This window comes from Salmo salar, chromosome 03, assembly GCF_965601325.2.
Source record: "Salmo salar chromosome 03, fSalSal1, whole genome shotgun sequence".
Classification (NCBI taxonomy): Eukaryota; Metazoa; Chordata; class Actinopteri; order Salmoniformes; family Salmonidae; genus Salmo; species Salmo salar.
This window is the reverse complement of record NC_138293.1, coordinates 84,167,047-84,184,596: the sequence shown is the minus strand read 5'-3', so window position 1 is coordinate 84,184,596 and position 17,550 is coordinate 84,167,047. Positions and strand designations below refer to the sequence as shown.

The following is a 17,550-nucleotide window of genomic DNA, read 5'->3' as shown; positions in this document are numbered from 1 at the left end:
CACAGGGTACACTGGTAAACAATTAATTGATTGAGTGTAAACATTTTATTCATAACAAAAGTAATCACACATAGCATATTCACAAAAGCATATTTACAAAATCTGAATCATTTGGATATTTTTATGCAGTCAGAGGACTCTCTTGCAGCAGGTGAAGAGGGGTCGCAGATAAGGAGTTGGCATGGAGATTGATTGTTGCTAAGGACAGACACTGTTGCCTCAGACTATCAGTGTGTGTAATAACAAAAACTTGTAAGAAATAATTAGTGAACAATGCAGTACTATTGGGTTTTGCACTCAAACGAGCCACTTGAGCGAGGTGGATGCTGGGACGCTACAGATTCAAATCAACCTTTATTTTGTCATGTGTGTAACGGTACAGCGCTTTCCTCAACAGTGCAGAATTAAAAAAAATAAAAAATAAAAAGAGCATTACGTAACACGGTAAGAGTTGGTAAAGTGGTTACCCTAAGAGAGGAGGAGGAAGAACTCAGAACAGTGTAATTGACAAACAGGTGCTGTGGTACTGAGTATAAGAACGCCACTACACACATTATGACAGTTAGACCAAAATACCTTACAATCAGTGTGTCAGAACGGCTTGACTGATCCTTTCCATTGTGTTTCCGAATCTGTTTCAATTGTCAAAGAGAAAAATACTTAATCTATTTTCTAGAGACCAACTGTCTGGAATGCTGGTGGCAGAATGTCCTCATTTTAATCAACAAGCTAAAATCAGGCCATTGATAAATCTAATCATGTACAAGTGTTTAAAACCCTTCAGTAGTGCTGTGCCTCAAATTAACTCCCAAATATACGCTTGAAGCTAAAACCCAGTTTATGTGAAATCTTTGAACGAGTGCTGGGTCAACAACACAGGGACACAGACAGAAATACACCATACCATGAAGTGTTATTATCTTAGGCCTTTTCTTTTACATTTCTTTACATTAGTTAAGGAAGCCTTTTTTTGTGTTATTTTCTTATTTTCTTTGATAAAATACATGGGAATCACACAGACACACTAAATATGTTTGGCTTGTATATAGTTTTTTTGGGTAAAGCTAAGAGCACTGGTCCTTCACGTCCACATTCTCACAGCATACAGTATGAGAAAGTTTATAATTTAAAATGACAGACCATTATACGTCAGTCATCTTGCATCACTTCAGGAACATAAGTAGATTAGGGTGGGTGTGGCCCCCCTCACCTCCTGGCCCTCCACACCTCCACACACATTTCTCCTGATGCGATAGCCAGCACTCCTGCTTCCACACTCAACTACAGAGAGAGCGAGAGAGAGGACAGAGACAGAGAGAGAGTAAAACAGATCTTTCTTCAACCAGATCAAGGTAGGAGGCTAAGGAGAGAGGCTATCAGCCATCAGAATCTCAAAATAAAAAAAGTGATGTGAGACTCACCCCATTGACGCCTGCTTGGTGGTGCAGTGTGCACAGCGTCCTTGGAGGGGAACAGGGGAGATGCACCTGGAAGATGAATGTTTGATAAGATAGGAACAGGGAATGAAGGAACATGGATTTGTTCATTCATGTCATCAATGCACACGCTCTTTGACAATGGTTTAATGTTGTTTGCAACCGAATGGGCAGTGAAAATGATTTTCCTCTTTGAGGACAATAAAGTAGCCTATCCATTTATCTAAAAACCCCAAACAGAATACCATTACAACAGAGCTGAATAGATATTACTACATATGTTAAAATAATTATTGTATGGTGATGCCAAAGAAAAAGAACCATCCTCGGATGGACAATAAAGACATTCTATTCTAGTGGGCTCCAGGGTGTAAGCCTGGCTAATGCTGGGAATACACAACAACAAGTTCTAAATCTTAACTTGGACCTGTTCTTTTATTCCGCCCATCCTCAACCCCAGGACGTGGGTGCTCACATTACACCATGATTCCCTAGCTGATCCAGCCCTGCGTTTCTCGGTTGTCGTAGGAAGAAAAATGCTGACGCGCAAACAGTGAGCTGCTTTATAGGTGTGCACATTATTATGCGCAGAAACATTTGTTAAAAAGAATATGGACTTAATATGAAATAATGATAATATGAAATTCTATTTTCGGTTTCTGTCATGGTAGGACGCAGATATAATATTGCTGGAATTTGTTTTGCATGGCCCAGTGGGTGGAGATTTCACTTAAAGACCAATGGAATGGTCGGAAATAATCGAACTCCACCCAACCGGGGCACCGGGCCATGTAAAGCATCACCATCACCACGGTCCACACGGTGCATGTTGCTTTCCTCTTTGTTTTGGTCTCACATACTGAATGCTCTGGCTATTGGCAGCCGTCTTTGCCCAATCGCGTTGTAGCACTGCTCATACTACAAGATACACAATCAACATTTCTGACGTCAAAATAATCGGGACCTCCGACAGGGGTCTGGAGAATGGAACAGCAATCATCGGTGAGTCCTTGACCCGCTCAAACAAACTACACGAGTCCTGACATACTGATCCTAGTCCAAATTAATAAGATTTCACCCCGATCATGAAAATTCATCTGGGACGGCAAAAACATGGCGAATTCATGGCAAAATTGTGTAGTGTATGCCTGGCATAAACCAGAAAGAATGCCATGCCCACCATTGTTCCACAGCATTCAGACTGGTTTAACCAGGCTAACAGGACGTACCTTGATGGTGCGGTCAGCGGAGCAGGTGTAGAGGCTACCAGGGGACCTGTGGATGCCGGTGACCAGTGAGGTGTGTCCCACATCGAACTGGGAGAGGGGCTTGAAGAAACCGGCCTGCATGGAGAAGGCATGGAGCATGCCCCGGTTGTCCCCCGCCCACACCTCACTGTCACTGTAGCACATTGACAGCAGGTACGAGCTCAGCTGGGAAGAGAGGAGACAAACCAGAATGAAGACACACATACTAACATATTATAGCCTGGTCCTGGATCTGTTTGTGCCGACTTGCCAAATCCTGTCATTGTTGAACCAAATAAGACAAAACAGCACAAGGGTCAGAAATTAAGGAACTTGTCTGTCAGCCCTGCATTAAAGACCAAAATTAGTTAAAGAAAATTTTTATAAATAAAAAAGTGTACCAGTTTCATTTAAGGACCAAAAACTTGACAGCTGTGCCATATAGACTGCAAAATAGTTGGGAAGAGATTTTCAATGTGCCAAAACCATGGCACATGGTTTATGAACTGATATGCAAAACAACACCGGATTCAAAATGTAGAATGTTTTAATTATTATACAAAATTCTTGCAACCAATAGAATGTTATATATATGGGGGATTCAACCATTCCAGCTGTGCAGATTTTGCTGTGAAAAGACAGAATCATTAGATCACTTGTTTTGGTATTGTCCACATGTAGCTTGTTTTTGGTCGCAGGTTCAGGAATGGCTGAAGAATTTACCTGGAGCCAACTCTGCAAACAGCACTGCTGGGTGATTTGAAAAGTCAAAGTCAATTCACCAATACTATAAAACTTTTAGAAAAAAAATCTTTAATTTACAATCTATAGAAACTATGACAATAGAAAGGTTCAGAACTTTTATGAAACATCACAGCACAGTTGAAAACTATATGGACAGAGTTAAGAGATAGATGGGAGGGGTTGAGTGGAGCTGAAGGGTGGGACTAAAAACAACAAGATAGCTAATGTCAAATATTATGTATCTGTAAAATGTATATAGGTTCAGAACTTTTGTGAAACAGCACAGTTAAAAACATATGGCAAATAGAAATCAAACTGGATGGTCTTCAGATATAGATGGGAGGGGTCGAGGGTAGCTGAAGGATGGGATTAAAAACAAAAAAAATAAGTTTGGACCCACCTACTCATTCAAGGGTTTTTCTTTATTTTTAATATTTTCTACATTGTAGAATAATAGTGAATACATCATAACTATGAAATAATAAATATGGAATCATGTAGTAACCAAAACAAGTGTCAAAATGTATTTGAGATTCTTCAAAGTAGCCACCCTTTGCCTTGATGACAGCTTTACACACTCATGGCATTCTCTCAACCAGCTTCATGAAGTAGTCACCTGGAATGCATTTCAATTAACAGGTGTGCCTTGTTCAAAGTTAATTTGTGGAATTTATTCCCTTCTTAATGCATTTGAGCCAATCAGTAGTGTTGTAACAAGGTAGGGGTGGTATACAGAAGATTGCCCTATTTGGTAAAAGATCAAGTCCATATTATGGCAAGAACAGCTCAAATAACCAAAGAGAAACGACAGTCCATCATTTCTTTAAGACATGAAGGTCAGTCAATACAGAACATTTCAAGAACTTTGAAAGTTTCTTCAAGTGCAGTCACAAAAACCATCAAGCACTATGATGAAACTGGATCTCATGAGGACCGCCACAGGAAAGGAAGACCCAGAGTTACCTCTGCTGCAGAGGATAAGTTCATTAGCGTTAACAACACCTAGACTGCAGCCCAAATAAATTCTTCACAGTATTCAAATAACAGACACATCTCAACAGCATCTGTTCATAGGAGACTGTAAGAATCAGGCCTTCATGGTCAAATTGCTGCAAAGAAACCACTACTAAAGGATACCAATAATAAGAAGAGACTTGCTTGGGCCAAGAAACACCAGCAATAGACATTAGACCGGTGGATATCTGTCCTTTGGTCTGATGAGTCCAACCGCCGCGTCTTCGTGAGACGCAGAGTAGGTGAACGGATGATCTCTGCATGTGTGGTTCCCACCGTGAAGCATGGAGGAGGTGGTGTGATGGTGCTTTGCTGGTGACACTGTAAGTAATTTATTTTGAATTCAAGGCACACTTAAACAACATGGATACCATGGCATTCGGCAGCGATACGCCATCCCATCTGGTGTGCACTTAGTGGGACTATCATTTGTTTTTCAACAGGACAATGACCCAAAACACACCTGCAGGCTGTGTAAGGGCTATTTGACCAAGGAGAGTGATGGAGTGCTGCATCAGATGACCTGGCCTCCACAATCACCCAACCTCAACCCAATCGAGATGGTTTGGCATGAGTTGGACCGCAGAGTGAAGGAAAAGCAGCCAACAAGTGCCCAGCATATGTGGGAACTCCTTCAAGACTGTTGGAAAAGCATTCCAGCTGAAGCTGGTTGAAAGAATGCCAAGAGTGTGCAAAGCTGTCATCAAGGCAAATGGTGGCTACTTTGAAGAATCTCAAATTTAAAATATATTTTGATTTGTTTTACACTTTTTTGGTTACTACATGATTCCATGTGTGTTATTTCATTGTTTTGAGGTCTTCACTATTATTTTACAATGTAGAAAATAGTAAAAATAAAGAAAAACCCTTGAATGAATAGGTGTGTTCAAACCTTTGGTACTGTATGTATATTATTATTATTATTATTATTATATATACTGCTCCAAAAAAATAAAGGGAACACTAAAATAACACATCCTAGATCTGAATGAATGAAATAATCTTATTAAATACTTTTATTTTTACATAGTTGAATGTGCTGACAACAAAATCACACAAAGATAATCAATGGAAATCCAATTTATCAACCCATGGAGGTCTGGATTTGGAGTCACACTCAAAATTAAAGTGGAAAACCACACTACAGGCTGATCCAACTTTGATGTAATGTCCTTAAAACAAGTCAAAATGAGGCTCAGTAGTGTGTGTGGCCTCCACGTGCCTGTATGACCTCCCTACAACGCCTGGGCATGCTCCTGATGAGGTGGCGGATGGTCTCCTGAGGGATCTCCTCCCAGACCTGGACTAAAGCATCCGCCAACTCCTGGACAGTCTGTGGTGCAACGTGGCGTTGGTGGATGGAGCGAGACATGATGTCCCAGATGTGCTCAATTGGATTCAGGTCTGGGGAACGGGCGGGCCAGTCCATAGCATCAATGCCTTCCTCTTGCAGGAACTGCTGACACACTCCAGCCACATGAGGTCTAGCATTGTCTTGCATTAGGAGGAACCCAGGGCCAACCGCACCAGCATATGGTCTCACAAGGGGTCTGAGGATCTCATCTCGGTACCTAATGGCAGTCAGGCTACCTCTGGGGAGCACATGGAGGGCTGTGCGGCCCCCCAAAGAAATGCCACCCCACACCATGACTGACCTACCGCCAAACCGGTCATGCTGGAGGATGTTGCAGGCAGCAGAACGTTCTCCACGGCGTCTCCAGACTCTGTCACATGTGCTCAGTGTGAACCTGCTTTCATCTGTGAAGAGCACAGGGCGCAAGTGGCGAATTTGCCAATCTTGGTGTTCTATGGCAAATGCCAAACGTCCTGCACGGTGTTGGGCTGTAAGCACAACCCCCACCTGTGGACGTCGGGCCCTCATACCACCCTCATGGAGTCTGTTTCTGACCGTTTGAGCACACATGCACATTTGTGGCCTGCTGGAGGTCATTTTGCAGGGCTCTGGCAGTGCTCCTCCTGCTCCTCCTTGCACAAAGGCGGATGTAGCGGTCCTGCTGCTGGGTTGTTGCCCTCCTACGGCCTCCTCCACGTCTCCTGATGTAATGGCTTATCTCCTGGTAGCGCCTCCATGCTCTGGACACTACGCCGACAGACACAGCAAACCTTCTTGCTCGCATTGATGTGCCATCCTGGATGAGCTGCACTACTTGAGCCACTTCTGTGGGTTGTAGACTCCGTCTCATGCTACCACTAGAGTGAAAGCACCGCCAGCATTCAAAAGTGACCAAAACATCAGCCAGGAAGCATAGGAACTGAGAAGTGGTCTGTGGTCCCCACCTGCAGAACAACTCCTTTATTGGGGGTGTCTTGCTAATTACCTATAATTTCCACCTGTTGTCTATTCCATTTGCACAACAGCATGTGAAATTTATTGTCAATCAGTGTTGCTTCCTAAGTGGACAGTTTGATTTCACAGAAGTGTGATTGACTTGGAGTTACATTATGTTGTTTAAGTGTTCCCTTTATTTTTTTGAGCAGTGTATAAATAACAGTATTAATTTTTATATCTGTGTCTACACATACCTGTGACGACCTGAAGTACCCAAAAATACTTTGAAAGTCTCCAGTAATATACCCTCCCTTTGCAACCGTAAGTGTGGGGACTACATGAACAGTAAATTGTCAAGCTAATACTATTCTTATACTGTGTGTGTGTGTGTGTGTGTGTGTGTGTGTGTGTGTGTGTGTGTGTGTGTGTGTGTGTATGCGTGTGTGTATGCGTGTTTGTATGCGTGTTTGTACCTGTAGTTTCTGTAGGGTTTTCCCTGCTCTTCGGTCGTAGATGACCACAGTGCGGTCTTTACTCCCAGATAGGATGTACTGCTCGTCTGCTACCAGGCAAAGCACCGCGTTGCTATGGAGACGCAGGCTCTTCACCAGAGGCTCCGCCACTGCAGCACAGACAGATCATGACATCATCATCCAGCGACATCTGACAATGTTAGTCTGTCAAATTCCATAAACCCATTGATTTGCTCTAATCAGATGATATATTCTGAATGGGCAGTCCATTTGGCCAACCAAAGGATAACACATAGAAATATAATTACTAGAACGGGTAAAGGCCCTTAGTCCAATTACCCCTCAGTAAGTCTATTTCTATACGATAACCATTAGTATTGTTTGTGTTCACTTTTATCGACTGATATAATCTAATTTAGTAGAACAGAGACTACAAGTACCCATCTTATGAATCACTCACCTCTTGTGTCGTAGACGCTGACCTTCTTGTCGTAAGTGCCGGCCAGCAGCACGTCCTTCTGGGGGAGGGCCAGGCAGAGCACGGCAGCACGGGCCCTGATTAGGCCCCTCTCAGCTCCTTGGGCCCCCAGGTCCCATAGCCTCACTGTGCTGTCGAAGGAGCCCGAGGCCAGCAGGGGTCCCCGGGCCGCCAGGCACCACACCCAGCCTTTGTGGGTGCTGAAGAGGCCCTGGCCCCCCAGTGTATGGAGCAGCCTGCCCGTGGAGCCCCCATCCCGTAGGTCCCACAGATTCACGTTCCTGTCCCGGGAGCCTGAGGCACACACCGCCCCGTCGCCCCCTACCAAGAGGACCGAGTTGACCTCAGCGATGTGCCCTGAGGGGAGGGAGAGGCGCTCCAGGGCTGGGGGAGGACTGGGAGCACAGCTGGACCCGTTTCTCTCCCCCTCTCTTCCCAATCTCGGGCCCGCTATGCAATCTTGACCATCTCTATCCGCCAAAACTCCCACTCGCTCCTCCACCTCGATGGCCTCCAGGACACCTTGTTCATCATCTCTCTCCTCCTCCATCATGGCCTCGGCTGCAGCCTCCTGCCTCTCCTCTCCCTCCCCAACTCCCATCGGTAGATCCCCTTCCCTATCTTGCTGCATCTCTCCCTCCTCCATCAACTCCTCCCCATCCAATGGAACCGCCATCACGCCCTCCACTTGAAAACCCACCTCCTCTACCCCTTCATCCACTTGGGGCCTGCCCTCTTCCACCTCCTCCCACTCTCCAATCCCTTCCTCTGCCAGGGCCTCTCTATCCCTTTCCCTCTCCTGGGCCCTCTCCACCTCTCTCTCCCTCTCTGCCTGCTCGGCCTCCCTGGCGGCCCTCTCCCCCTGGCCCGTCCAGCAAGCGATCAGCTCCTCCATCTCCAGGCAGGCCGAGGGCCAGTCGAAGCCGTCCCGTGGCCCCACGGGGAAGGAAGCTCTGGGACCAGTTAGCCTGCGTGCCCGCAACTGCCACGCCGTGCTGTCCTTACCCACATTTCCCAGGGCATGACACACCTGTAAAGGGAGAGACATGGACCTGATTCACACTGTAGGGCTGGCCTGAATAGTACTAGGCTGGCTTGGAAATTGTATTTTCTCAAGATCCTTTCCAGCATGGTTCCAGCAGCTATGATGGATGTGTAACCAGGTCATGACAGCCCAGTACAGCTCAGATAGATAAATAATTCAACCGTTTATTTTTCAAATGTCCCTAGCCTAGCATGGTTTCCAGTTTATTATGGCATTAGCCAACTCTGTTGTCAATGGCATGCTGGACAAGCTAAAGCAGATCGGCATCCAGGAAAGGTATGACGCTGTCCACTGACACACACCTGTGGCAGGACCGTGATGACACACTGTGCCGGGAGGTGCGAGGCGATGCGTGCCACCATCTCCCACGGCAACGACAGCAAGCCGCTTCCTTCAGCAGACGGGGAGGGGCTCGGTTCAGCAGAAGGGAGCGGAGAGCCTGGGGGCAGCCTGTGAAAAAGAACTGTGTTATACCCTTCTTACACATCCGTGTCAACCCAAACAGTATAGGCGCTGACACATTGTCTTTTCCAGCACGGTTCCAGCTACTATGGCGGGCGCATCAAAACCAAGCCAGCAGTGCTCATTAGTGCACTACTAAGTATAATGGAACTGTTCTGAAAGCAGAAGACTGTTGTGAGGGTCAGAGGTACTAACCCTAGCTGTCCAGGCCTGGAGGCTTCATTGGAGGGCTGTTTCAGTGGTGCCGATTTAGCTTCTTTCTCCCCTCTCCCGGCCCCTGCCTCATCTTGCCCCACAGTGACCCGAGGCTCGGACATCCACTCCACTTACTGCAGGAGAGTGCATCATACATTTTAGTTTAATTTCAGATTCTCAGCTAAGGCGGTCTATCATTGATGACTGGCACAATCAAATTGTCAATAGGGTCACGATTGTGCATTCATTGCTAACAAACGGAATAACTACAGTAAAAAAAACTAAAACCTATACACCACAGTGGGAACGGAACTTTATAACGTTAATTGCCCTAGTAATTTGACAGATACAGGCAACAAGTGTAACATGTTAGCAAGCTAGTTAGATGATGCACTTACCCACAAGTCCCTGTCACTTATGGAGAGGTCTGACAGACAGTTCATTTGACAGCAGTAGCCTTAGTCAGTCCCCGTATGCCTTTTTTTTAACTGTATGCTGAATATTTTCAATGAGCCCGGTGCGAGATGAAAAAGCCTAACAGCTAGACAGCGGCGGTTGCTACCGGGCGTTGGCTGGTACTATACTATCACTGTCAAGCACGCCAACTTGCAAGATGGCCTTTGTTTGCCAATCAAGCGAGTAATCCTGGAACTGATCACATGTACAAGTTCACAACTGTGCTAACCAGCTCCTCGACATTTAAAGAAAACACTGACCGATTATTCTTCTCTAACTCAGGCTTTCAAAGAAATCGGTTAGACATGAGTTGCTAGCTACTGTAAGTTGTTGATCCTTCATTCAAATTAGGTTTCCACTAGCTAGATAGCTATATCGTAAAAACAAAAACGAGCATCTGGATCTCAATTTAAGGTGAGCAGTGTGGTTAAGGTTAGGTTTAAAATGAGATTTTAATAAGACAAATTCTAGAAATAGCTACGGTTTATGACTGCCAGTGGCGCGGCGAACCTAACAAATGGGGTTTCTTTTCCGGCGCATTCAACATTTCGTCATCAGCTTAAAATGTAAACAAACCACAAGCAGTTTTTTTTTTGTATGGCTATTTGTTTGTTGGCTTTGTAAATTGTCTTGTTCATTTAAGAAAAAGCATAGGATCAGTTTTGACAATGGTTTACAATAAAGAATTGCATTCATACATTGAATGATAGGTCTGCACTTTAAGCGTAATCCATAAATTGTCAGGCAGCTGTCTGAAGGTTGTAGAACAAGCTGAGGAGTTCAGATCCTCTCATCTGATGGAAGCCATGAAAAAATTATACCAAATGTGACAGGGCGCAACATTAACTAGGCACAGCCAGACTCAATCATATATGTCAGCAAGTTGGTCCATTAACAGAAAAATGCTATAATCCCAAATTCATCTAAATAAAAAGAGTCCACATCAGTTTATTCCCAGCTTGATAGAAAACCTTTTATTTCCCCATTCACAAAAGTAAACTAGAAAGTGACACATCAGTTAACATCCCACCTGCACCACAGTTGAGGAAAAAAATACCAGTACTACATCAAATTCATTCCTCAAGGCTCATATCTAGATGGAAACAAAAATACAGGAGTTTTCACAATTCTTCCCTTCTTTCCCCAGGTATGCACCACGCTCTGTCTCCCCCTCTCAGTACTACCACTTTACATTAAACTTGACAAAATAAAATGGTCCGCTATAAAACAACGAAAACAAAAAAATTCTTTAAATAAAAAGAACATTACAGGGAAAAAAACTTTTAAAGTCTAAACAAAACTTTGTGCGCTTCTTCTGCACAAAAACAAAATATAAAAAAATAACGGTCATTTAAAATAAAAATGAACATAAATAAAAAAAACTAAATGAACATCTCATTAGCCTTGGGAAAAAAGTAGAATGCCTCAACTTGTGGAAAACTGTTAAACTTGAGAAATATAGATGGTTTTGAGATCAATGTTTCGCTACTACGATTTAAGAGGAGATTTAACACCGCTCAACATTTCGACCCAATTCTTCCTGATAGGACCAGTATCACATTGGGAGCATTGTGCAAAGACTGTGGCAATTGGCCAGTATCTCTGTGCACACCTATCCTACTGTCAACCTTGGCGGACCAGACACCCATCCACCAACACTTGCATATCAGTTTACCCCTTTAGGATATGATTAAAGTGTCACCCTCTAAGGGTGGAAGCGGTTTACAAAAGTGTGTAAAGATTCAAAACACTGTCCAATCAACCACTTATGTACAAGTGGGTTGGTGTTAAAATCCATGTTATATGGATAAACACATTGTATACAGCTTACTTGAAATTGCATTTTCACAGGTACGCCTGACGCTTAAGGCAGTGTTTTCTTCACATTTTGAATATCTATTTTCATTGTGCGGCGTAAGATAAAGATTTCCATAGTTTCATTGACCCGCTAAATCTCAGCTAAGCTTTGAAAGAGAACTGATGTACGACTGGCAATCACAAACAGATGGTAAAATATGACAAGTGTTGATGATACACAGGGTGTCTCCAATATCTCAGGTGTGAGCTACATGTCCATCACCTTGCGGGAGGGCCGGTACAAAGTTAAGTCTAAACGGCACACACGCTTACAGTAAAATACAGACACTCAACGAAATAGTCCGATGTGACAGACCTCCAGACATTGACAAAATACAAGACAATCACTCCCTCACGAATGTTAATGTATCCAATCTCAGGGGAAACAAAAAGAGAATTAGGATCAGTATAATAATACCCAGACATATCCTACACAGTATAAACGGGTTGAGGAAAACAGCAAATGGCAACAGCCACCACCAACTGGACTAGAGCCAGTTTAACCTGGACTTTAAGTACTTCTACTAAAGATAGCAACCCACTTTTATTATCACAGCATGCGTGGGTGCGTTGCATTTGATGCCCTTAAAGACGCGTCCCCCTAGAAGGGCAGTATCCGCCTTTAATGAGATGATAGTCAAATAAAGCGATTATGGAAAAGCATGCAACTCAAGGTTGTTCGGGACTATGGACGAGATATGTATTATGTATTATTATGATGGCCGACTGACTAGTCAAGGTCTTTTTCCATCTTCGTGGACTCATTGCATTCTCCACTACATACTCATCATTCTGCTCACGTAGAAAAGGCTGGTACATTTTCTGTTCGACTGTCTGGAAACACTGGTGGGAAGTACATTTGATCCAAAATACTTGATGTTGGTCAGTCCTTCCCCTTTAAAAGGGGCTTTCAAATGAAATCATACCCATTGATTCTTGAATATAACATATGCCTAATGCGTTTAGCTCAACTGTCAAACACCATCAGAACCCAAAATAAGCTTTTTTAGTCCTGTTTGTTAATAAAAACGTATACAAACACTGTATAGCCTCAAAACACGGTTAAAACGATAATCTTGATACCATGGACAGTCAGTCCCTGTATCCATTACTCTGTCCATGAGGTTGCGAGTAGTTACTTTTCTCCAGCCTTATCCCTCAGCTGTTTACCAAATCAGTGGCGGATTAGCCGTTTGGTATTGTTCAAAATGCTGATTTGACCCTTTAAATCTATGGTCCTCTCCTTACCCTTTAAATCTATGGTCCTCTCCTTACCCTTTAAATCTATTCCATCCATCTGATTGCATGCCTTACTTGTAAACCAAGCATATGAACGGCGGCGTTAGCCTTAACCTAAAATTCTCATTTTGACCATTGCTTATACAATATCTTATTTATATCGTGTCTTACTTCAGCAAGCCATAACAGTCATAAAAAAAACAAGTGCATAATATCAATTCAAACCAGCAACTGATTTATTCTAAAGTTCTTCCTGAAGCCTTAATGCTCAAGTCCATTGTAAAAACTATAAAAACAAAAGTAGCAGCAAAACGGATTATGATTTTTACTACAGTATAACTGGTTGCAGGGATGTGATTCTTCCATAAGATCGATTGAATCTTGCGTCTCTGAACTATGGCATCGCTGGATCTCGACACTATAGAAACCCACCCGTCCTGTTTGTTAGGTCTGGCGACGGGGAGGGCTGGTCACAGAATAAGTACGATGGGTTGGCTAAATAACCTGGTGTTGTTACCTTAGAACAATAACCTGACTACCATTACATTTTTACCTTTAGAAACACTTGTAACAATGAGATACGCACACACGTCACTTAAGAGGTTATCATTGCCATGCAAACCAATCAATCCCTTATTGGAAAAATGACCTTTGTCAGCACTACAGTAAAATGATTCCTGGAAGGATTGTGTCTGTCTGTTGTAGTAAAGACTATGAAAGGGAAAAAAAGACTACATTTAAATTAGTATTTCTCTTAGGAGGGAAAAAAAATGTAATTTCAAAAAGTAAAATGAATTCAGCAAACGTGGGAAAAGGAAGAAAAACTGTCTAAATATACCCGTGTTTAATAGAGAAGTCCCAATATGAACAGGTATGGTACTGTACTGTCTATGAAAGCTTGAGTAGTAAAGGTGCAAATTACTCTTCTAGAACTCTCCCCGTTATTACGTTGAAAAGCATTTCATGCTTTCCCCTCTGAGGCTAGCCTTCGGGAAGCTATTATAAAACATTAGCGCTACTTCGGTATCCCGCCCACAGCCTTTGTATAGATTATCAAATGACTATTGTAGAATGTATGCAAAGTGCTTGTGCACCGATTGGTCGTTCGGGCCAGGGCAACTACCTTCCCTTCCTGAACTAAGTCTAAGTGTGCCAGTCTACATATTATGCGAGTTGTGTTTTTAAACTGTGGCTCCTGGGCTGGTTTTTAGATTTCTCCTTATTAATTGACTTATTCCGGGGTTGCTGCCACCCCGCCCGCCCTCCCACCACAGCTCTCCTCTAACCTTGGTATCTAAAGAGTTATCGAATGGATTTAGGGCCGTTCGCAGCCGACCCCTGCATATGCTTATCCTACCCTCCCTCCCCCTCTTACAGAACCCTGTGGCTTTGGTTACATCGGAGTATGTCGTCGGATTTAAGTTTGGCGTTTGAAATCCAGAGGCTTTCTCCCCAGTTTCCCTCCCAGTAACCCTCCCTCCCACCCACCCTCACAGAGACACACAGGGTCGTGGGACTTGTAGTCTGAATGGACAGGAGCCAGGGCCAGTCCCTCTCCTCCTGCCCCCACGATCAGGGCAGTGCAGTAACACAGATGGATGAGTTCCCCCAGTAACCCTCCCGTAGATTAAACCTGGAGAGGGGAGAAAGTGGGAAAGGGGGAGAGAGGAGGAAGAGGAGCAAATAAGAAGAGGAGAGAAGAGGGAATAGGAAGAGAGAAGAAACAATGTTTTTATTTATTCAGGTGAACAGAGAGAACATGGAGTAAACATAACATAAGGATTTGGGAAGGGAAGCTGATCCTAGATCAGTTCTACCTAAAGTGAGTCAATACCTGACAGGCGTGTCCTGTGTCGGCGAGGGGAACTACACGCCATAGCAGGCCGACAGCCTCTCCTTCAGCAGAGGGGGGAATTGTTCTGAGAACTGCTGCCAGTTCTCCTCGCCCACCTGGTCCTTGAAGCCATGGAGGATCTACAAAAACAACAAAGCTTGTAAATCAAGGTGAGATATAGGGACAGAGGAGTTCAGCAACTGGCAAAGCTGGTTCTCTTTTGTTTTCTTAGCACCACACGTCTCAGAGTCTAAAATATCCACAAGATATGTTCAGATTTCGAATGTCTGTAGAAAAAGATCATCACAGGCTGTGGAGAAAGAGGAGCACTAGGTCGACTTAGAACCCAACAGTCTAGAACCTTTGTATTCTGAGGATCAAACATATGGGTGAGATTTGTTGAGGTTTATATCTCCGGAGTGCTTACCTTGTAGAACATGTCCCTCAGATCGTCCTTAGGACTAACCCAGGAGGCCACAGCATCACAGAAGAAAATGAAGTCCTGAAGAGACACCAAAGTTCATATGACAACATCCTCATCATGCAACATTCATCCACATTCCCTTATCGCTCATTTAGCATCCAATCATCCTTCAATGACACCAAACGCGCTAGGTTGAATACAATGTGCCTCCTCTCACCAGTTATCTCAGTCTAAATTACATCCACACTAGTTATTCAGATTTCGAATGTCTGTTTAGAGTTCATCATAGACAAGAGCAGAGGCAACACACTCAGGGAATAAAAATATAACAAGTCCTGGCCCCAGTAAATACATGTTCCTGTGTGGAACAGTGTTCAGAAGCCCCCCCCCCCCCCTCACCTGAACCACTCCAGCAGGGTTGACTCCAATCATCATGCAGATTCCACGGAACGCAGAGTCTTTCTCCTCATTGTCCCTGATGTTCCTCAACGATGTGCACCAGGGTCTGATAAACTGTTGCAGCATGGGAGACACCTCCTGTGGACACACGTAGCCCAGCCTGCCGATCGTAATGGCTGTCCCAAGTGAAACACAGAGGAGTGATGCTTTATGTGGCAATAACTACTAGGCCATAACAACAGAGTTTAGAACAATCACCTCAGTGTCAGTCACACACTCAGACCTTAAATTTCCACATAGAATATTTCAGATTTCGAATGTCTGTTAGAGAGATCATCATAGGAGTGGACTGGAGCCTAAATACTGGTTTTGTCTATGGGGGTGGGGGGTTTAAGCATGCGTGTCTGTGAGTACCGTACCTGTATTCTCCAGGAGGGTCTTGGGTGTGTTAGGTCTGTTGATGATCTCCACCAGGTTGTTGAGGACCAGCCCAACATAGGGTTGCATGTCTGATCCTTCAGGCACCAAGGAAAACACCACAATCAACCAGCTGGAAATTATGGCATTGCTCGCCATACATGGGTTCAATTGCTATTGGAAATCTTTCAGATGCTTTGAGCATTTTCCCAAGCCTGCCTGGAGCGGCAAATGGACAGGGTTTTAACTTTAGAGACTTTTCTATTGGTTCCTTTCCAACACAATCAAGCACAGCTTAAGTATTTCAAATGATTTCAAATAGAATTTGAAGCCAGGTCTACAATCAATCAATTCCTACATCAGCGCTGTCAAGTATTCAGTGTCATTTAGAGTATTTATAGTGTCATTACAATCATTCCTATCAAATCACCACAGCCAACGGATTACTGATGGAGTCAATCTGGTGGTGTTGCAACAAAAATAAATAAATAGGGTTCTTGTGATTTCTGGGAAATTTCCCAAAATGGCCGCCATCTTTAAGCAATGGTTCCCCCTAGCTCACCTGAGCAATCTCCTTCATCCTTCTTGTCAGTTCTCCCTGTAGAGGTATTATAGCACAATGTCACTACACTGTACTACTGCTGGTCGGCCTGCCATGCTTGCACACACCTGCAGGCCTCACTGTTACAAAGTCCAATGGCAGCAGGACCCATCACTCAGGCATCTTGCAGCACACTGTAGTCAAGGGAGATTGGCTCACTAGTATGACAGAGGGTCATTGAGTTCATGGGTTATAGAGAAAGGTCAGCGAATCAAATCGGACAGAGTTAGCTACATGCTCCATCCAAGAGACACCAAACCCTAGCAGCACACGCCATAACACACAGCATCATAACCATCTGTGTGTTCATCCCTATGTTGTGACCTCACAGTCACACTCAGACCTTTCACTTCCACATACAACACTTCAGATTTGGAATGTCTGTTAGAGATCATCATAGGAGTGGATGGTCGCTGGTGGTCTGTGTGTGTGGTCTGTGTGTGTTGTTGTGAGAGTTAGAGGGAGAGGAAAAGCAGAGATAGCGAGAGACATTTTAGAGTGGTTGTGAGGTAAAGAGTGGGTGTGTAAGAAATGAAGACTGCAGTAAGTACACACAGCAAGCAGTAACTCACCCATCTGCATGGCGATCTCGCCAATGGCCCAAGTAGCGTTGTTACACACAGAGATGAACTCTGGGTTCAGGTTCAGGCCCAGGATCGGCATGAACTCAGCTGGAGGGGAGAGACAGGTTTATATACAAACTAGTCACACAATCACTGGTATACACACACTCCCACAAACACACAGGTTCATTAAACAGTACACACAACTAGTCACACAATCACTGGTATACACACACTCCCACAAACACACAGGTTCATTAAACAGTACACACAACTAGTCACACAATCACTGGTATACACACACTCCCACAAACACACAGGTTCATTAAACAGTACACACAACTAGTCACACAATCACTGGTATACACACACTCCC

At 44.0% G+C, this 17,550-nt stretch overlaps 2 protein-coding genes across 4 annotated transcripts in view; both read right to left on the bottom strand.

The window, feature by feature from the left end:
• Positions 1 to 17: 17 nt before the first annotated feature.
• Positions 18 to 10,369, bottom strand: LOC106606535 (F-box and WD repeat domain containing 9). The gene is made up of 8 exons (XM_014202804.3): positions 9,783 to 10,369; positions 9,385 to 9,518; positions 9,030 to 9,177; positions 7,665 to 8,712; positions 7,205 to 7,353; positions 2,666 to 2,869; positions 1,422 to 1,487; positions 18 to 1,281 (listed from the first exon to the last, which is right to left on the bottom strand). The coding sequence occupies exons 2-8, from the start codon at positions 9,504 to 9,506 to the stop codon at positions 1,207 to 1,209; spliced, it is 1,812 nt and encodes a 603-aa protein (XP_014058279.3). The 5' UTR covers positions 9,507 to 9,518; positions 9,783 to 10,369; the 3' UTR covers positions 18 to 1,206.
• A 418-nt stretch (positions 10,370 to 10,787) lies between these two features.
• The window catches only part of LOC106606533 (transportin-2), a 34,556-nt gene continuing 27,793 nt past the window's right edge, over positions 10,788 to 17,550 (bottom strand). For 2 of the 3 annotated variants that reach the window (XM_082972830.1, XM_082972829.1), the window contains exons 19-25: positions 17,184 to 17,282; positions 16,573 to 16,608; positions 16,013 to 16,108; positions 15,594 to 15,769; positions 15,198 to 15,272; positions 14,771 to 14,910; positions 10,788 to 14,569 (exon numbers count right to left, since the gene is read on the bottom strand). In XM_082972830.1, the coding sequence (XP_082828956.1) occupies positions 14,803 to 14,910; positions 15,198 to 15,272; positions 15,594 to 15,769; positions 16,013 to 16,108; positions 16,573 to 16,608; positions 17,184 to 17,282 (590 nt within the window). In that variant the 3' untranslated portion in view covers positions 10,788 to 14,569; positions 14,771 to 14,802. The remainder of the gene's footprint in view (positions 14,570 to 14,770; positions 14,911 to 15,197; positions 15,273 to 15,593; positions 15,770 to 16,012; positions 16,109 to 16,572; positions 16,609 to 17,183; positions 17,283 to 17,550) is intronic. The other variant, XM_082972831.1, reaches the window with a different exon arrangement.